Consider the following 21,723-nt stretch of genomic DNA (forward strand, 5'->3'; position numbering starts at 1 on the left):
CAGTCTCTTGTGGAGTCTATACAAATAAGCTTTGCTGTCATGATCAGCAGCAAAGGAGATGCTACGTGCTACTGAACAGGTATTTGTAGTTCGATGTCTGAAACGTTTTGTTAAGATAATGAGTTATAGTTCCTTTATTATATAAATTAAGGTGTTTTTACAGGTGGACATCACACTCTAGGATTGCTTCAAAAGAATTTTATTTTGGCTGTGGCTGATGATAGACGCACACACGCCACTCTCAAAACTTGGCATAGGTAGTGTGTGTTTAAGTCACTGGTTCACTTATCCAGCAAAAGACCACAAAGATTGGGGATAAGTAAGACCTTCTCTTGCCTGAAAAGCAGATTCATGGTCTTGAAAGTATCACCTGTCAGTCTTCTGTGTCTATTACTAAAGGTTTTTTTCTATGTCTTTCTGGTAATAGCATAATTCTGCCCAAAACCATCAGTAGTAACAGTTAAAGCATTTAACATTATTCAACAATGAGCTTCAACTATTACAGGAGAAATTAAGATACTAATAGCTTCATGAAAGAACTTAATTACCCATTACACAGCTCAAAAACATTACATTTAAACAAATAAGCAATTTTTTATGAAATAGCACTGCTAGTCAATGCATTTTTTCTCATTCTAAACTTGTCCTCTTCATAATTCGTAGAAATTCTTCCTGGTTTACTTCTCCATCTCCATCTAAGTCTGCTTCATCAATCATTTCCTGAAAAAAATGCAGGTATTACAACTATGTGAAAAGTTGCATTGAAACACTTTCAATTAGTAAATATATATGTGTACATTACATTTTTGGGCTCTTGTTTTCAAACGAAACAGCAGTTAATTTGTAGGATTAGTTACAGTGCTCTGATACATAATAAACTGTTGTTGTCCTACTCTTATATCAAGAGATAATGTAAAGATACTCATTTATTTCTCTAAGAGGAATAGATGGTCAAGAGTACAAACTGAATAATTTAAGCAAGAAGCTTTCTCTCTACAATTTAGTTTTAAACTGGTGTTTAAAAAAATGTCTTAGAAGATGGAGGCAATTATTCCATGATAGAATTAAATTGTATTAATTTTGTGCTGCCTGAGATGTATCCAGCCATAAACAGTAGTTACAATGGGTGTGTTCACTTGGCGTAATGTTGTAGGCATAATTGAAGTTGGGAACATATAAATCCAGTATGATTTTTAAAATTTAACAGGAAAGCAGAATTTAGTTCTTCAGTTTTACTAGCACACATGACGTACAAAAAAAAACTGTAATGGCTACTTTTCAAATAATAGTGGTGCCTGCACTGAAGGAACTGACACTAAACCAAGAGTCAAGAAACAGCTCTTTTGTCATATTTCCCTTAATAATTGATGTATAGGTCACATCTGTTTTTGTCGTACATAAAAGATATATCAAAGCCGTTCGCTGAGTTTTGAAAAATTGTAGCACATAAAGTCCCGTTAATCCAAACTAATTGGGACCGGACCTTGTCTGGATTACAGATTTGTTCGGATTAGCCGTAATTACCGTGCCGAGTTTCTAGCATGAAGTATACCAAGCAGATAAGTAGGCACACCATGCTAAGAAATGGGAACAAGTGTGGGAACAATAGCTCACTCCCACTCCCTGCCCTTGTTGTTGTGCACTGTTGAGACCTTTGTAGTGTTTGAGGTCAGTGCACTGCCAGTTGGCTCGCAAAGTGCTTTGTTATGTTAGTTATCAATCGCTGGCATGCGTAACAGTTGTACTGTGTTCGTTCAGGTTTAGTGGTGTACGTATTTTCATCATGAGTAAATGTAAACCTACAACGTTAACTTTCAAAGAAAAACGGAATGCTTTGAAGCGGATAGACAATGGTGAGAATGTATCTAAACTGGCAACAGAACTGGATGTTTGTAAAGCAACCATTTGTGATTGGAAGAAGAACCGAATGAAGCTTGAACAGTGCTGTGCAATGTCTTTGGGAAAAACACTCAAAATTCGGCAGACTTTGAAACAGTTCCAGTACGATAAAATGGATGAAGCACTTTTCCTTTGGTTTATGTAGGAAAGAGAAAGCAGAACTCTTTTGAGTGGAGCACTGGTTCAGGAGAAGGCTGTTTACCTGAACAAGTTAATGAATGGTGATGAGTTTTGTAGTGTGAGTACGGGTTGGCTGGACAGATTAAAAAAAGTCATGGAATCCATCAGCTAACAATTACTGGAGAGAAGCTTTTGTCTGACCGTGATGCAGCAAAGGAATACTTGGGTTAGTTTGAAAATATGAGAAGAGAGGGAAAATATTCTCCCCAACAAATTTATAAAACTGACAAGACTGGCATTAATTTTTGGTCAGAAGACCATGCTCCTGGTTTTAAAATGTGCAAAGATCGTGTGACTTTATTAATGCGCAGAAACGCTGCTGGTAATCACAAGCTCACTTTAATGCTGATCTTCAAATCTGCTATGCCCAGAGCTTTTAAAAACTGCAACATGAAGTCCCTGCCCATATATTATCGCAACCAGAAAAAAGCATGGATGGATGGGTGGTAAGCTGTTCAAAGAATGGTTTCACAGTCAGTTTGTTCCCTCTGTTTGATGGTTTTCTAAGGAAAATCATCTGTCTCCCCATGCAATCCTTTTGATTGCTAACGCGCCGTCTTACCCCAGCACTGAGGAAGTGTGTGATGGAGAAATTGTGGTGAAGTTTTTGCCACCAAATGTTATACCACTTCTACAGCCGATGGACCAAGGCATACTGCAAACATTAAAACTGATTTACGGAAACAATTTTTAAGAATGCTGATCAAAGATGATAGCATTCCTTTAGTGGGCAAAATAAATAAGACCAATGTGAAGGATGTTGTTTATAGGGCCGCTAAGGCATGGCAGAATATTTCAGAAAATACTCTGAGAAAATCATAGAGAAAACTGTGGACGTCTCTTGAATTTCAGGACAACCTAGTTGAAAATGAAGAGGAAAATCTATTACAAATGATACAGACAATCCCTGGATGTGAAGAAGCTAGTGAAGGAGACTAGACGAGTGGATGGCAGTGGATGGGGTATGTGTGCAGAACCTTACTGACGTTGATTTAGTTGCTGCTGTGACTCAAGACCAGGAAGAAGTGGGCTGCTGTGATGGAAGGACAATGAGCCTGAAAGTGACAAAGGAGACCTGGTGCCACACAGTGATGCAGCAGAAGATCTTGACCTCGCGCCACGTTATTTGGAGCAACAGCCCACTGCTGCACCTGCTGATTTGATGTTTATGAGACGATGGCGAAACTATGCATCATATAACAGACTGTCTTCATTATGCCAAAAAAAAAAAAAAAAAGACTGAGTTTTTGTCATCTAAAAAGTAGGGATAAAATGTCCACTGTATTTTAGTAAGTTTGACAGCTTTTCTTTCATTGTTGTGCATTGTTTAAACCTAATGTTTTCCTGCCAATTTTTCTGATACATGTTTACTGTACTGTATAAATTAAAATAGTGTGTATGTACAGCAGTTTACCACACAGTTTTCCATTCTTAGACTAGCATTTTTCATGTTCCAATTAACCGAACGTTCAGATTACCGGGGTTTGGATTAGCAGGACTCTGCTTTATTTACTAATGATGCTAGGATATGAAGCACATTTTTTAATTTTTTTCTTTTTATTAGAGAAAATCCAAGCACATGTATTTTTAGTTGAATATAAGCAAGAGAAAATGAACTGAAGAAAGTAAGAAAGAAAGAAGAGTAAGCATTTTTGCCTGTGTTACTGTCTCTACATCTACTGGGCAAGTAGACCTTATTTCTTTATGTTTTTGACTGTCGGGCCAGGCCAGGGATAATTTTGTTTGGTTCCTATATACTAAAAGAATGCCTGTGTCACACAATAACCATGCTACATACACTGACAATTGGTAACAGTGTTATTCTCTGGAGGTTGGTGATTGTTACAGATGGTGCTATGAGTTGTTGACTAAGTATATATTTATTTTTGGCCTGGAATAATGGCACATTCTAGCAGGACAGTTTTCACACCACAAGGCAAAAATTAATACTGTAGGTACTTTAAGAGCATTGAACTTATTGTCCCAGGCATTATACCTGACAGACGTATCTAGGGCATCACTGAGCACCACCTCAGAACCCCCAAGCCAGAGTGTATAATCTACAGGGATTGTGTGACATGTACAGGAACACTGGGTGAAATCTGTCTCAGCTCATATGCCATCTTTTTGTATAACCAATGGCATTATGAAGTGCAGCCATTTTATGCTCCAAAGGGAAGTGAACACACTGCCAAGTGAATGATTACAATATACTGGCTAATCTGTATACAATTTATTATGGTCTAATATTTCCAAATGTCTAAAGGTCAACATTTACACTGAAGTGACAAAAGTCATGGGATACCTCCCAATATCATGTCGGACCTTTTGCCTGGCATAGTGCAGAGACTTAACATGGCATAGACTCAACAAGTTGTTGGAAGTCCCTACTGAAATAGTGAGCCATGCTGTCTCTATAGTTGTCCATAATTGCAAAAGTGTTGCCAGTGCAGGATTTTGTCCACAAACTGACCTCTTGATTACATCCCATAAATGTTCGTAGGATTCATGTTGGGTTTTCCAGAACGTTCTTCAAACGAATCGCAAACAGTCGTGGCCCAGTGACATGGCATATTGTCATTCATAAAAATTCCATTGTTGTTTGAGAACATGAAGTCCATGAATGGCTGCAAATGGTCTCCAAGTAGTTCAGATGCACCAGAGGACCCAGTCCATGTCATGTACACACAGCCCACACCATTATGGAGCCACCACCAGCTTGCACAGTCCTTGTTGACAACTTGGGTCCATGACTTCATCAGGTCTGAGTCACATTCGAACCCTACCATCAGCTCTTCTCTTACCAACTGAAATCAGGAGTCATCTGACCAGGCCACAATTTTCCATTCATTAATGGTCCAACCAATATGGTCACGAGCCCAGGAGAAGTTCTGCAGCCAATGTTGTGCTGGTAGCAAAGGCATTTGCATCGATCATCTGCTGCCATAGCCCATTAATGCCAAATTTTGTCACACTGTCCTAACAGGTACATTTGTCATAGGTCCCACATTGATTTCTGTGGTAATTTCACACACTGCTGCTTGTCTGTTAACACTGACAACTCTATGCAAACATCACTGCTCTTGGTCGCTAAGTGAAGGCCATTGGCCACAGTGTTGTCTGTGGTGAGGGGTAATGCCTAAAATTTTGGTATTATCGGCACAATCTTGACACTTTGGATCTGAGAATATTGAATTCCCTAATTATTTCCTAAAGGGAATGTTCCATGCTTCTAGCTCCAACTACCACTCCACGTTCATAGCCTGTTAATTCCTGCTGTGCTGCTATAATCGTGTCGGGGGACCTTTCCACATAAATCACCTGAGTACAAATGACAGCTCTGCCAATGCACTGCCCTTTCATATCTTGTGTACATGGTACTACTGCCATCTGTGTATGTGCACATCGCTATCACATGACTTGTCACCTCGGTTTATGTTTGATTCATGATACTCTTAATTCCCATTTTAATCTCCATATCAGCAGTATTTCCACTAAATCACTAAGTGTCAGCAAATTTTGTAGTCTTTAGTACAGTCTTTAAAAATCTCTCATTACATTTAATCACTCATGTTCAGTAAAGTGTGAATGGCATCTGTAGAGGGGAGCAATAACTACAATAATAATTTTTTCTTAGCAAAATACAACATGTTCCAACTGTGGTAACTTTCAGTTACATGTATCAGACAAGCAGGCTGCAGACTACCTTTAAACAAAATATGGTTTTCAGTCATTGCATAGTATGGGTAGTACATTCAATGCCTTCCTTGTATACCCTACATTTGTTACTATTTCCTCTCAGTTTACTGAAATACTTTATGAAATAAGTCCTTAGCCATTCACTCGTTTAGCCGAACCAAAACATTCATAACTGAATGAGAAGTATCGTCTATGTCATTGTTGTTCATCTCTATGAAGAATGATATTTACATATGACTATTAAGAATGCCTTTTATAGAAGTTTCTACTTGCCCATCAGGAGAATTAGGGTGACAAAAGGAAATAAAAGTAAGAAGTATTAGTGATGCAGGGAATGACACACTATTTTAAACTTTGAAACTAGACAGATAATTCCGTGTAAAAAGTGTGCACTACAGCTATTGTGTCAAGACACAGCATGTTTATATGGACTGTATTAAGACAAAATGTTATGGCAGTCATGTATGTTCTACACTTTGTTGGTCCAAAAATGACGAAAATGTATGTTCGGTTAATTTGTGCATACTGCTTTTCTCCCACGAAGGTGATTGCAATAATTGAAAATGATAGAGAAGACACTTACAATTGTGCATCTGATAGCACAAATATGCTTTCCTTTTTTTTTCTCTCTTCAAATTATCTAACAGCTGCAGACAGTTGTCTATGAAGAGGGAAATACTACTACTACTACTAATAATAATAATAATAATAATAGTAATAATAATAATAATAATAACAATAATAAATGTACCTATGACAGTAACTGATCAGAGTCAGAGCATCATCAATAGCATTTCACTAACAAAGAAAGTAGTAAATGTGAAGCAGAAGTTCTGCAACAGCAATGTTTGATCATTGTGGATTAATGTTTTGTAATTTCAAAAACAGGAGCCGGCCGCTGTGGCTGAGCAATTCTAGGCGCTTCAATCCGGAACCTTGCTGCTGCTACGGTTGCAGGTTCGAATCATGCCTCGGGCATGGATGTGTGTTGTTAGATTAGATTTACTTTCATTCAAATTGATCCATAGTGAGGAAATCCTCCAGGATGTAAAACATGTCAGAAAAACAACAATACATTACAAATATTTACAACTCAAACAAATAAGCTAATGTACCATTCCATGGGTCCCAAGTGGAATGATCATCATTTTTTAATGAACACTATATGATAGAATCATTTTACAAATACTAATGCACTGAATTTAAAATAAAAAAGTGTTTTTATTTATTTATAAGATAGTAAACATGTAATACTTATTTACAATGAACACATTACTGCACTGAAATGGTGCAGAACTTAGATTGTACTTACAGACACACACACACACACACACACACACACACACACACACACACACACACACACACACACACACTTATTTACAATGAACACATTACTGCACTGAAATTGTGCTGAAGTTATATATATATATATACACAAATCAGTTGGTTCTACTGAGAAATTCATCACTGGAGTTGAAGGAGTTGGCCTAGTATCCCTAGTTCCCTAAACAGGCTTCTGCAGGATGTTCTTGAGTTCACACCACATATAACTCTTACTGCACGTTTTTGTGCCTGGAAAACTTTAGCTTGGCTTGACGAGTTACCCCAAAAAATAATCCCATATGACGTTATGGAATGAAAGTAAGTACAGTATGCCAGCTTTTTCATTTTTATATCCCCTATGTCTGACACAATTCGCATTGCAAACAGAGATTTGTTAAGACACTTCAGCAGTTCTGTGGTCTGCTTTTCTCAGTTGAATTTACTATTTATTGAATTTATTATCAAGCTGTAACCCCAAGAATTTAATGCTGCTTGTTATAATATGTTAAGTATATACTCATGGGACACCTTTTACAAGTTCTGAACTGCATGTAGTGCATTTTTTCAAAGTTTAGTCACAAGGAATTGGCTAGGAACCAGTGATTAATGTCCACAAATATTTTATTAGCTGATCTTTCTAGGACTACACTTGATTTGCTATTTATTGTAATGTTTGTATCATCGGCAAACAAAATGAACTTGGCATCTGGTAATATTACTGATGAAAGGTCATTGATATGCACAAGAAAAAGCAAGGGCTCTAAAATGGAACCTTGTGGAACCCCACATATAATCAGTTCCCAGTTGGATGATGCGTGATAGCTTGATACATGTCTCTTTCCTAATAACACCCTTTGTTTCCTGCCAGAGATATAAGATTTGAACCATTTTTCAGCATTTCCTGTTACACTATAATACTCTAATTTACTTAAAAGGATATTGTGATTTACACAGTCAAATGTCTTTGACAGATCACAAAACATACCAGTTGTCTGCAATTTTTTATCTAATGAATTTAGCACATTTTCACTGTAAGTGTAGATAGCCTTCTGAATATCAGAACCCTATAGAAATCCAAACTGTGACTTTGACAGTATGTTATTTGAGATAGATAAGATGGTTATAAAGCTGATTGTACATTACTTTTTCTAAAATTTTTGAGAATGGCTGGCAAAAGTGAAATTGGATGGAAATTTGATGCTATTCCTTTATCTCCCTTCTTAAACAGAGGCTTAACTTCAGCATATTTTAACCATTCAGGAAATATTCCACTGATAAACAACTGGTTACACAGATAGCTTAATATGTTACTTAAATCAGAATCACATTCTTTAATTAGCTTTGTTGATATTTCATCATACCCACTAGATGTTTTTGATTTTAAAGATTTTATGATGGACATTATTTCTGCTGGGGTAGTGAGGCTCAAATTCATATTAGGGAAGCTACTTGAAATGTCTGATCTGAGGTATTTCACAGCAGCATCTACAGAACCTGACAACTCCGTCTTTTCAGTAATAGTTATGAAATGTTTGTTGAAAAGTTCTGGAACACTATACACATCTGTCACCAATGTGCCATTTACTCTTAATGCTATTTGTCCCTCTTCATGTCTGGTTCTACTGGTCTCCTCCTTCACTATATCCCACATTGTCTTTACTTTTTATCTGATATGACTATCTTTTCCTTGTAATATATTTGCTTTGATGTCCGTATTACAGTCTTGAATATTTTGCAGTATTTCTTGTAATGTGCTATAGCATCAACATCAGAACTGTTTCGGATTGACAGATACAGTTTTCTTTTTGTTTTACAACATACCCCTATTCCTTGAGTAATCCATGGCTTCTTTGTAGGCTTTGCTCTAACCTTGGTAAGTTTTTGGGGAAAACAGTGTTTGAATAAGGTAAGCACTTTATTAGCAAAAGTGTTATATTTTTCATTCATGCCATGAGCACTGTAAACATCAGTCCAGTGAATGTCTCTGAGGAGTGTCCTAAAATAATCAATTTCTGGCTTATTGATTACACTCTTGAGCTCAGATTTAACAGATTTTATATCCTGTTCAGTGTTAACATTTAACAGAAGGAACTGCATGTCATGATCTGAGAGGCCATTGACTATTGGTTTTGTAATATAATTTTGTTCATTGGACTTTTCTATAAAGATATTATCAATGGCTGTTTGTAAGCAGTTGGCTACCCTAGTGGGGAACTTTGCAGTGTGAATTAAGTAGACTGATAGTGTTACTAACTCAAATAAGTTCTTATTGGGAGAGTCTTTAAGGAAATCTACAAGGCGTCCTTAGGTTAGTTCGGTTTAAGTAGTTCTAAGTCTTAGGGGACTGATGAACTCAGAGGATTATCAATCTGGAAAACTGAACAATTTTAAAATAACACCAAGGAAAGAAGATTCAACTGCAACATTGCAAGCACCAAGCACAATGAGAAGTATGTTGCATTTCTTAACTCACTAATGCACCATTTTACACAGTGTTCCCCAAAATGACGTGTCAGAAAATTCAAGGTCACAATAGGCTATGGATTACTGAAGGCAGGGAATATACACAGTATCAGAATAAGTATAGGCAGTTAATAAGAGAAGCACAAGACAGTTCAGAAAACAAGCCATAGCAAATACAAATAATAAAAGTAAAACAATGTGGGACATAATCAATGCTGAAAAATGGAGTCCAAAATAGTGTAAATAACAGAAATTGTGTTAAGTCAATGAGAACTGAGAATAATGTAGTTACAGTTGGAACAAAAATAAGTGATATGCTCAACAACAATTTTATAAAAGCTGTACAAAATTTAAAGGGGGGAAAATATCAGCAGGGATCAAAGCATCCTAGAACACTTGGGCAACCATCCCACTGAGTGTTCCTGGAACCATTGATAAAAACAGAAATCATAAAAATAATTCAGATATTAAAATCAAAGAAGCCTGCAGGAAATTACGATATATCAAATTCTCTAATGAAGCATGTGAACAAAGCAATAATAGAACCTCTTTCAGAGAAAGAGTGACAAAAACAACCCAAATAACTATAGACAAAATCTTTAATCTCTCATTTCTCAAAAAGAGATGCTCATGCACAGTAGGATGACTGCATTCCTAGAGGAACATAGTTCTCTGATTACAGCACAACATGGTTTCCAAAAAGGGAAATGTACTCAAACTGCAGCCTCAAGTCTACTATAATCTGTTGTAGATGCATTAGATAAGAGAAACTCTGTATCTGCTATATTTCTGGATTTGTCTATAGCTTTTGACACTATCAACCATACAGCACTAACTGAATAACTTAAAATCTATGGCATATGTTCACATGCAGTGCAGTGGACAAAATCACATGAGAATAACAAGACACATTATGTGACAACAGATTCCAGATGCATCTCTGAAATCAAGGATAAGTACAGCGCACCTCAAGGATCTATACTTGATTCACTTCTGTTCAGCCTATTCGTAAACAATATTGAAGTCAGTGGGAAGGATAAAAAAAAATACTGTATGCTGATGAAATGACATTAGTGAATGTAGAAGAGAATGTGCAAACACAGGAAAGAAGCACCTTTATGTGAGCAATATCACTGTACAGTGGCTCATACAAAATGACTTAATCATAAATCTAAAAAAAAGACAATATTTGTGGCATTCATTCATACATGAAACAAGACTGGAAGAAGTTACCTCTACAAATTGTTTGGAAAGTACAGTTGACAATAAGCTCCAATGGAAACAACATATACACATTGTGTGTTGTGAATGAAGTACCATAATATTTATTATCAAACAGCTTGCACATTAAGCTAACAAAAAACTTCTCAGCACAGTGTACTATGCTCTATCTGAACCATACTTACAATGTAGAATTACTGTTTGGGAAAACTGAAAACTCCAGCAGCAACACTAAAAAAAAGTGCTGCAAGGAAAGACTATTAGGACCATCTTGAATAAAAAAATGAATGTATTCGTACAGAACTGCCTTCTATAATCTTAAAATACTATCATTTCCATCCATGTACATATACAGAACAATAATTTTATTGATCAAAGGCAATGCATTACTAGAAAAAATGCAATGTCCATTCATGTAAAATAAGAAATAAAGGCCAGCTGAGAAGTAAGGTACACCTACAGACTGTTACCAAAAAGGTTCTTGATATTATGGTGTACATCTGGTAAAACAGCTTCTTAAGGGACTACAGGAAAGTATGAGTGAAAAGACATTCCAGAAACTTCTAAAACATTACTTAAGGGAAAAACAGTTTTGTAGTGTACAAGAGTATATGTGTAAAGAATGATGAATGCTATTATTATTTGTATGTATGTACTGTAAACACTAGAAAATATTGTAGTATGTTGTATGTAAATATCTTTGGCACCTAAATATTAATTGAGAGCAAAATGTATGAAACATTCTACCATTGTTGCCAATTTGAGGTTTTATATTGTAATATGTAGGCAAAATGTTTTAAGATATTAGGTTAAGTTGACGTGTTCTATTTTACAAGCACACACTTGCATGTAATGTAATCAAACGTGACAAAATAAAAATCACTTCCCTTCCCACCCCTTTAACATTAACTCAATACAAAAAAAAAAAAAAAATCTTATCAGCTTAATGTTTTGAAGTTTGATTATTCAGTGTCAAGTAACCATTCTTCATTCATCATTTTTTGATGACCCAACAAATAAGAACTCCCAGGAACCTATGATGATAGTTTGAAAAGGTTTCAGAATGACCACGAGAGGTCAGCACTACCGCAATGAGTTGTTCATGTAATATTCATTGGACTGTTGCCTGTAAACACAAGCCACATCAGTGCTCTTGGAATAGAGCTATGGCAGTGATATGGCTCTGTTTTTGTTCCCACATAGTGATTTGTGAAGATGGAAAAAATTGAGATTCAAGCAGTGATTAAGTACTTCGTAAAGAAAGATGTGGAAGTAAAGGGCATTCATGCTGGTTTCCAGAATACACTGGGGGACTCTGCTCCTTCATATTCAACTGTGCCAAAGAGAACAAATGAATTTAATTTTGGTTGGGAGAGCTTAGATGATGATCAGCCAAGGCCAAGATTTGTCACTACTCCAGAAATCATTGCAGAAGTTCACAAAATAGTCATGGAGGGTCACCGATTGAAAGTGCATGAAATTGCTCACGCTTGCCAGATGTCATCTTAAAGGGTATATCACATTTTAACTGAAGAATTAGAAATAAAAAAATTATCTTCGAGGTGGGTGCCACAACTCTTGACACTGGATCAAAAGTGCATTAGAATGGACATACCGGAACAACGTTTGGCCCATTTTAGGAGAAACAAACAAGATTTTTTGAGCCGGTTTGTGACCACAAATGAAATGTTGGTGCACTACTATACCTCAGACACAAAACAACAGTCAAAACAGTGGAAACAAGCTGATTCTCCACCACCAAAGGAAGCAAAGACAATTCCTTCATTGGGAAAGGTCATGGCATCAGTGTTCTGGGATGTGAAGGGGATTCTTTTGTAGATTATCACCCCACTGGGCAAACAATTACTGGAGAATACTATGCTAACCACCTGGACAAATTGAAACACAAGATATGCAAAAAAAGGCCAGGTTTAGCAAGGAAGAAAGTCATCTTCCATCAAGACAATGTGCACCCACACACATGCGCTGTCATCATGGCAAAATTACATGAACTAAGATATAAATTGTTGCCACACTGGCCTTATTCACCTTATATGGCTCTGTAAGAGTTCCATCTTTTCCCAAACCAGAAAATTTTTCTTGGTGGGCGAAGATTCACTTCAAACAAAGAATTGATAGCTAGAATTGACAACTACTTTGCAGGTCTTGAGGAAACTCATTTTTGAGACGGAATCAAGGCACTGGAATATTGTTGGGCCAAGTGCATTAATCTACAAGGAGACTATATTGAAAAAAAAGTTTCAGTGATGTAACTACTTTTTTTGTATTCTGTTCTGAGAACGTTTCAAACCACCCTTGTAGAAAAGTCAAGATATTCATTAACAATCTGAAGCAGCTGTTAGAAATTGCATCATAATGAACTGCCATTTGTTCTTATTCAAGCTAAATTTTACATGGTAAAGCTATCATGAAAAATACTACTTAGAAAAAAGCTGATCCTTCCTCAGATGTATGGAATGGCTACCATTTGCTTCCTACTGCTTATCTAATCTCTATATGGCCACAGTATTTTTTTTTTTAAATCACAGAACAATATTTATCTGTGTTCCATAAGAATGATGTATGTTTACAACAAATATAATCAGATAAATCGTTGAATAAAAAATTAAAATGTATATACTTTTAATTCACTTTTGGTTTTGTAATATAATTATTTTACCTGAAGTTCTTGTTCTGTAACATCTTCCTTAAGTTCATTAGCAACCCTTTTCAGATTATTTAAAGAAACTTTTCCAGTTTCATCATCATTAAACAGATGGAAAGCTCGTAAAATTTCATCTTTTGGATCAGTCTCAGACATCTTAATTGTAACAAACAACAAGAAATCATTGAATGACAAGTAACCTAAAAGAAAAATAGGGCAGTTTTCCTGATTAGTGTTGAGAATAATGAAAAAATATATTTCCACAAACAGATTTTAAAGAAAATTAAAGATCATAATGTAACAGTTTAGCTTAATGAGTAACAGTGTCTGAAGTATCAGCTTTTTTTTTTTTTTTTTTGGGGGGGGGGGGGGGTCCTTTCTATATACCCATAAACAATGATGAACATTTGGCGTAGTTAAATTACTATTACACAATGAAAGGATAGGTTGCAATAGTCTCCAGAGTTTACATTCATATTTGTACTATGCAAATCACTTTAATATATGTCACAGACAGTATTTTCTATAATATCATTTTTTATGATTTCTTACTTTTCCACTCATTGAAGGATGTTGAAAGGATTTGTCATTGTGGTGTCTTCAGGATCTATACATGCAAAGGTTGAAGATTATTTGCCATATACTTAATACATAATTGTTCCACCATACATTAACCCTCTACAAACATCATTTTATCTCACAGTGGAGAATTACTATGAAAGAGCTTTCAGCTGACAACAAAGCAAACTCCCCCCACTCACTCACCAGGATATTCAGAATTTATGAACCTGAAGATCCCATATTCAGATTCCATATTCTGCATCAAAGGCATTAAAATAGCTGAGAATTTTCTTTAGAAATCCATGTTTTACAGTTCAGACTGGTAATTCAAATTTTCAACATTACAGGCCAGTTTTATTTCTCTCTATTCCTTTTGTTGTCCATCCCTTTGTTGTCTTCAGCAGCTCCAAATACATGAATTCAGCAACTGGTTAAATAACTTCATTGTTAATTTGTACTATTCTCTTTCTTTGTGTTGATTGTGAATCATTTTAGTGTTATCAAGGCTGTGTTTAAGGTCCGGTTTAAAATTTGCTCCAGTGCAGTCTTTTGCCGTTGCTGAAACCTATCTGCAGCAGAGATGAACAGCTCGATATCATCAGCAAAATGTGGTTCATAATTCAGGTATTTCCCAGTAACATGTATTTCTTCTTGCCTATCTCCTCTTTTAATCCTGATTTTTTTTATTACTCTGATGAAGTCTAATTAATATGCATAAGTTCTTAGTAGCGTTCTGTTGTAAAAATTATCTAGATTCAGGCACTGGAGATTCCTGATAGTTGCCTGACATACAGCAACATTTAACCTTAAAGAGACTCTGTTAATACATCAAGCAGAATATGAGTTTGAAAGGTCACCCTCCTGAATGCAAGTTCAGTGTCCTAACCACTGCGCCACCTCGCTCAGTGATAAATAATCATCTGCCTGTGTGCTGCACAGTAGTGTTCAGTAAGTCAGTGCTCATATAGCAGCTTGTGGGTGTGGCTTTTGTGAAAGTGATTAGTAGTATCACCTTTACCACCAGCTAAAAAACACCAGAAATAGTTTTTATTTTCCTGCTTATTATAAGTAGATCTTAATTCTTGCAGTGTAGCTTTGCACAAGTCATTCAGTTTCCTCTCTTGTTGCTGCAGTCTGCTTGTTCCAGGTGGTTATAATTAAACTGATGGTGTACCAAGTGCAGAGTACAAGATGCTGAAACTTGTAGGTATGTTCATTAATTGGAGGGCTCATGGAGTATGCTGAAAGAAATAATACATTCACTTTCTGCCACCAGTAGAAAATATGGTGCTGAAAGCAGTCAGAATGTGGTGGGGGTGGAAGAGAAGGGGGAGGAATGATCAACTCATGATAATGTTGGTTCCGGCACATTTATAGTACATTTATTAGGATAGGATCATAAGTTATAACATGTGCTCACCTTAATCTTCTGACTCAGCAACATGCTACATCTGGAATACAGCATGATCGTCACTTGCTCAGTTCATATCTGGTGTAATTAGAGTGATATGTTGACATTATCCTTGATAGATACAATCATTCAGACAGCCCACAACCACAATTGACTTGGATTTATTTTTATCCAGCAGACCACACATCTTGAAACTGCCTAGAGATGATGTAGTTGTTACCAAAGGTTTCTTGAAGCAAATGTTTCATCTGGCAACCAAAATGTGCTGTCACCTCATCTTGCATGAAAATAGTGGTGTGGACACAGTTGCATTCCTTGCAAAGCTGGAGTCAAGTGTTGCACAAGGAGGTCCTTATAACATGCAGATATCACTGTACACCTAGCAAGCGTACAAGGTGCCATCTAAAAGAAAAACAGGCCAAGAACGAAGGAGCTTGTGAAACCACACCACAGAGTCACATAAGTTGAAGTCCATGGGTGTTCCTCACAAAATATAGAACTCCATATGCGACAGTCCTGTGTATTCATGGCACCATGCAGAGTGAAATGTGCCTCACCCAACCAAAGAATATTCCCAGCCACAAGTCGTCCATTTCCATGCGTGCAGAAAATGAAGGGCAAAGTCACAGCATTGCAGCCTATGTTAGGGCTTCATTTTATGCTCATTCTGAATCTCTTAAGGATACCAGTGTAAAATGCATTGTAAAATCTTTTGAACTGTTGACCAGGGGGGAGAGAATTCCTGTGACACAGCCCGAGCACTGGCTTCAGAATTTGAGGCATGTGCTGCACAGTCAGCGATAGCTAAAGCAACTTAATCAACAACTGTCATGGGACTGGGCCACAGCCCTCCCCCATGTAATTTATGCTTTTCTTCAAAGTTCTTGATCATATTCATTAGTCCATTTATTTAATTAGGGCCTCTTCACAACTGTTTGTCAGTGATTTTGCTGCAATGCAGTTCCACTATTGCTGCCATTCTGATCAAACAACTTTACCAGCAGTGCAAAGTCTTTCTTCTCAAGAGCCATTGTTTGGTATGGAAAACTTCAACATTTTTAAACCTTTATACCAACAGTTACTTCACAAAATAAATCAACATGTGTCACAAAGTGACAGACAGCATTTTTTACTGCTTACAGTGCCATATTTTCACCTGGTGGCAGAAAGTGAAACTATTTTTTGTTTTGTTTTTCCAGCATACTCCATGAGTTCCCCGATTAGTGAACTAACCTACAATGTTTCAGCATCCTGCAATGTATGCAGCCTGTACAGCACCACTTGGAACACCATTAGTTTAGTTATAACTGGAGATCGGATTATATGCATCATAAAAACCTTCAAATATGCATGCAGATATGCATGAAAAATATTTAAAAATGCATGAAAAGTGTCGAAATATGCAAGATTAAATAATTGCAAAACATGGTAGTTAACATGTGCATTACATCTCAGATCCAAACCTGTGCATATCAGTTATAAGGAAGAGTGCTGGCTGTGTGAGAATTGGTACATTTAGAACACTGATATCATTTTCTGAATACTTTCTGGTAGACATAAGGGAGAAGGCCTTTCTGGGATTATCTTCTAAAAATTTGCAAATTTGGGACACACTCTGTTTTTCAAGAATTATTCCTTCTTTGCTGTTGTTGTTGGTAACAATTAGATGTGATATGGGTGAGTTGCAGCAAAACAATCAATATATACAGGTTCCTCTTCTATTGCACGCAGAGGGGCATCTCAAAAACAAATAGTTTATTTAAGAAACAACGTACAATCATCATTTACAATTTATTTAACATGTTTCTACTTTTGTAAACATAAATGATCAAGTATTGTTCCAAATGTTCGGTAGTAAGATTGTGTCTTTGATCACACAAAACTTTTTTATAAGCAGAAAAGGGCCGTTCTACATCAACTGAGGTAACTGGGCAGTATTTGAATTTGGGTGCTATGTTGGCACTTATTGTTTCTGGTAAAAGTTCACCCATTCAATTAATAAAACATCAATTTGGCACAAGGGTTCAAAGCCTCGGTTATCATTTAAAATGTTTCCAAACTTTTCTATAAGTGCTCTTGAGAATACCTGTTGCAATGAGTAGTTCAGTAGAATAATTATACGGGGTGTACATAAAGTCTGGGAACACTTTCAATTATTTATTGCACAAGTACCAAAAATTGTACAGATATCATACATATGTCATTTTGATTTTTTAAGTATACCGCAACAGCATGGTTTGGTAATTTGCCAATAGTCAGCGCTAGTCGTAAACAAGGCAAGTACAGGTGCAGACTGAGCTTTCTGTGTGTTCGAGTTCGACAAAAACAAGTGCGCTACAGCTGTTCAAAGGATGTTTAGAACCAAGTACGGTACAAAGCCACCAACAAGGAAGGCCATTTACCATTGCCACAACAAATTCGTTACAAAGGGTTGCTTGTGCCCGGCAAAGAGAAGCAGACATCCCAGTGTGAGTGAACTGATTGTGGAGTGCGTGTGAGAGACATTTACGCGGAGTCCAAAGAAATCGGTGCTTCGTGCATTCCGTGAACTTGAAATGGTTCCAATGACAGTGTGGCAAGTCCTGTGAGAGAAGCTGTCTATGAAACCATTCAAATTGGAGTTAGTGCAGAAGCTCAATGACAATAACCAAGGCAAGCGTTTTGAGTTTTGTTCACAGTTGCAACAATTTAATGAGGATTGAGATGGCACTGTTGATACTTAATTTTTAGCAACAAAGCCACTTTCCACACTAATGGTGAACAGGCATAATTGTCAAATCTGGAGTACAACGCATCCACACAAATGCATTGAATTTGAGCGTGATTCCCCAAAGGTAAATGTTTTTTGTGCCTTGTCACGTCGAAAACCGTACGGGCCATTCTTCTTTGCCTAGAGCACTGTCACCGGGTATTCCTACTTGGACATGTTGCAGCAATGGCTGATGCCTCAAATGCAATCCGACTCTCCATTCATCTTGCAGCAGGATGGGGATCCACCCCATTTTCATTGTGTAGTTTGTGGGTACATGAATACTGAGCTGCCACATCGATGTATCAGCTGTGCTACAGAAGGGGACAGCTGTTTCATGAAATGGCCTCCCCAATCACCAGATCTCACTTTTTTATGTGGGGACACATTAGCGATTTGGTGTGTGTACCACCTCTACCATGTGATGTAGCAGAGCTCTGGGAGAGAATATGGGAAGCAATTGCCACAGTCAACGATGCCATGCTGGTATAAGTATGGCAAGAATTTGATCGCGGTATTGATGTCTGCCTGGTCATTCATGGTTCGCATATCAAATGTTTGTAAAAGAAAAAAAAAACTTTCAGATTTTCTCTTCTCTCCGATGTATGACATCTGTACAGTGTTTAGTTCTTGTGCAATAAATAATTGAAAGTGTTGCTGGACTTTATGTACACCCCATATTCAGTAACTGAATAGATTCATTCAAGCTTTTTAACACTTGCAGGTACATGGGAAAAATGAGAGCTAATCACATCAATGTCTTCCTTGCACAGGCAAACTGCCAAAGCCTCTGCACTATCAAAGTCATTTACTACCCCTGTAAAACAACACAACTTCAACCTATGTACCCCAATGAGCTACCATTGGTTTGGGAGGTAAAGGCACATTTTTCTTTGTAGGGCTTGATGAGACCAGGAGCCTTTAGAAACACTTTCTTTGTGGATAAAATTAGTTTATTTATATTCACAAATGTGGAATGTATTTCAGCAAGGCAATGTACTCCATGACCAAAGCACATCACATGAATCAAATTGGGATAAAACACTCGGATGGCTTTTCCTGCTTTGATCATGTTGGAAGCAGCCTCTGAAACCCCCCACCCCCTCCTACCCCTCCCCCCCTGTGGGTTCGGGGGTTACAATAGGCCCGCGGTATTCCTGCCTATCGTAAGAGGTGACTAAAAGGAGTATCAAACATTTCGGCCTATATGTGATGGTCCCCTCTTGGGTTTGCTGAGGACCTCGATCTTGATGGTCTCTCAGACATGATGGATGTTGCTCCTGCCGGTACTCAATCGGTGGCAGCAGGTGACCCAGCAATGTAATTTGACACCTCAGTCCCTTCACGCCCTTCTTGGCCATGGACAATGTCATCCTCCAGTGGAACTGCAACAGTTTCTTCCAAATGATGGTGCCTTCACACATTTCAGTGTGGCCCACGGCACGTACTCAGCCAATAGGCCTTTTGATCTGCAGCCCTGGCCTCTAACCATCTGTCCAACGGAGTGTGCATGATGACTTGTGTGGTAGTGACCATTTTCTGATCTTTCTGTCACTGCCACAGCGTCACTCTTCTGGGCGTCCTTGCAAGTGGGCTATGAATAAGGCTGACTGGGACTTGTTCTCCTCCATTGTCACTATTGAGCCTCTTTCCAATGAAGCCATTGATGCGGTGGTTCACTCGGTCACCACCGGCATCATTACTGTCGCAGATTCTGCCGTTCCCTGTTCTCCTGGGTGCCCTCGGCAGAGGACTGTGCCTTGGTGGTCATCTGAGATCGCTGAGGCGGTTAAAGATCATTGGCAGGCGCTCCAGCATCACAAGCAACATCCCTCATCAGAACACCTCATTGCCTTTAAACAGCTGCGTGCACAGGCCTGCCGCATCATTTGCCAACACAAGCAGAAGTGCTGGGAAAGGTATGTCTCCACCATTGGCCTCCATATCTCTCCATTGCAGGTTTGGGCCAAGATTAGGCGCCTCTATGGCTATCAGACCCCTGTCAGCGTCCCTGCACTCTCACTGAATGGAGGAGTTTGTCCTGACTCCAACATAATTGCAAACCGCTTAGCAGAGCATTTTGCTCTGAGTTCCGCTTGTGCAAATTACCCACTGGCCTTCTGCTTCCTGAAAGAGTCGTTGGAATGTCGGAGCCTTTCATTTCACAAGGGCCGCCGATAATCTGGTGAGCCTGGAGTCTGCCCATCCGTACAACCTTTACCCGCCGTCAGCACCACGTCGATGTCTTTTTTGACATGCGGAAGGCATATGATACGACATGACGACATCACATCCTCTCTACACTTCATGGTTGGGGTCTTCATGGTCCACTGCTGATTTTCATATGAAATTTTCTGTCGCATCATACCTTCTGCATGCAGGTTGTGGCCTCCCATAGTTCCCCCCAAGTCCAGGAGAATGGGGTACCGCATGGATCTGTCTTAAGTGTGTGCCTGTTTTTAATTGCAATTAATGGGCTCGCTGCGGTGGTGGGAACGTCTGTCTCAGCGTCCTTGTATGCTGACGACTTCTGCCTCTACTATAGCTCCATTGGCATTGCAGCTGCTGAACGTCAGCTGCAGGGAGCCATCTGCAAGGTGCAGTCTTGGGCTGTAGCACATGGCTTCCAGCTTTTGGCTGTCAAGACCTGTGTTATACATTTCTGCCGGCGCCACACTGTTCACCCTGAGCCACAGCTTTATCTTGACATCCAACCTCTTGCTGTGGTGGAGACCCATCAGTTTTTGGGTGTGGTTTTTGATGCCCGGTTGACTTGGCTCCCTCACATTCGACAGCTTAAACAGATGTGTTGGCGGCATCTTAATGCTCAGCGTTGCTTGAGCCACACCAGCTGGGGAGCCGACTGGTCTACCCTCTTACTGCTCTACTAGGCATTATTTCAGTCCTGTCTGGATTATGGGAGCCTGGCTTTTGGTTCAGCATCCCCTTCTGCGGATGCTGGACCCCATCCTTCACAGTGGAATTTGCTTGCCACTGGAGCTTTCCGGACCAGCCTTGTGAACAGCATACTTGTAGAGGCCGGTGTCCCTCCTCTGCAGTTATGGCGCCAACGTTTACTGGCTGCTTATGCTACACACATTTGTAGCTTGCCTGGGCATCCCAACTATCATCTCCTGTTCCCTCTGTCTGTCATCCATCTCCCAGAACATTGGCCCCGGTCAGGTTGTGCGATCGCAGTTCGCTTCAGAGAGCTTCTCTCCGGGCTTGTGGTTTTCCCTCTTCCATCTCTTTTCCGGGCCCCTCTGTGTACACCCCCATGGTGTGTGCCCCGTCCATGCCTTCGGATCAAATTGGCACAGGGCCCTGAGGCCTTCCACCACTACTTTCTTTCCATCCTTGCCATGTATCAGAGCTCTGGTGTTGGCTACACTGACGGTTCGATGGTTGCTGGTCTTGTCGGTTATGCTCTCACTCTAGGGGACCATTACGAACAACACTCATTGCCAGCTGGCTGCAGCGTTTTCACTGCTGAGCTGGTCGCCATCTCTCAATGCCCTAGAGTATATCTGCTCCTGCTCAGGTGAGTCC

At 38.7% G+C, this 21,723-nt stretch overlaps 1 protein-coding gene across 1 annotated transcript in view; it reads right to left on the reverse strand.

The window, feature by feature from the left end:
* Positions 1-499: 499 nt before the first annotated feature.
* The window catches only part of LOC126354909 (uncharacterized), a 131,108-nt gene continuing 109,884 nt past the window's right edge, over positions 500-21,723 (reverse strand). The window contains exons 4-5 of the mRNA XM_050004980.1: positions 13,469-13,653; positions 500-720 (exon numbers count right to left, since the gene is read on the reverse strand). Of these exons, the coding sequence (XP_049860937.1) occupies positions 631-720; positions 13,469-13,653 (275 nt within the window). The 3' untranslated portion in view covers positions 500-630. The remainder of the gene's footprint in view (positions 721-13,468; positions 13,654-21,723) is intronic.

This window comes from Schistocerca gregaria, chromosome 3, assembly GCF_023897955.1.
Source record: "Schistocerca gregaria isolate iqSchGreg1 chromosome 3, iqSchGreg1.2, whole genome shotgun sequence".
NCBI lineage: Eukaryota > Metazoa > Arthropoda > Insecta > Orthoptera > Acrididae > Schistocerca > Schistocerca gregaria.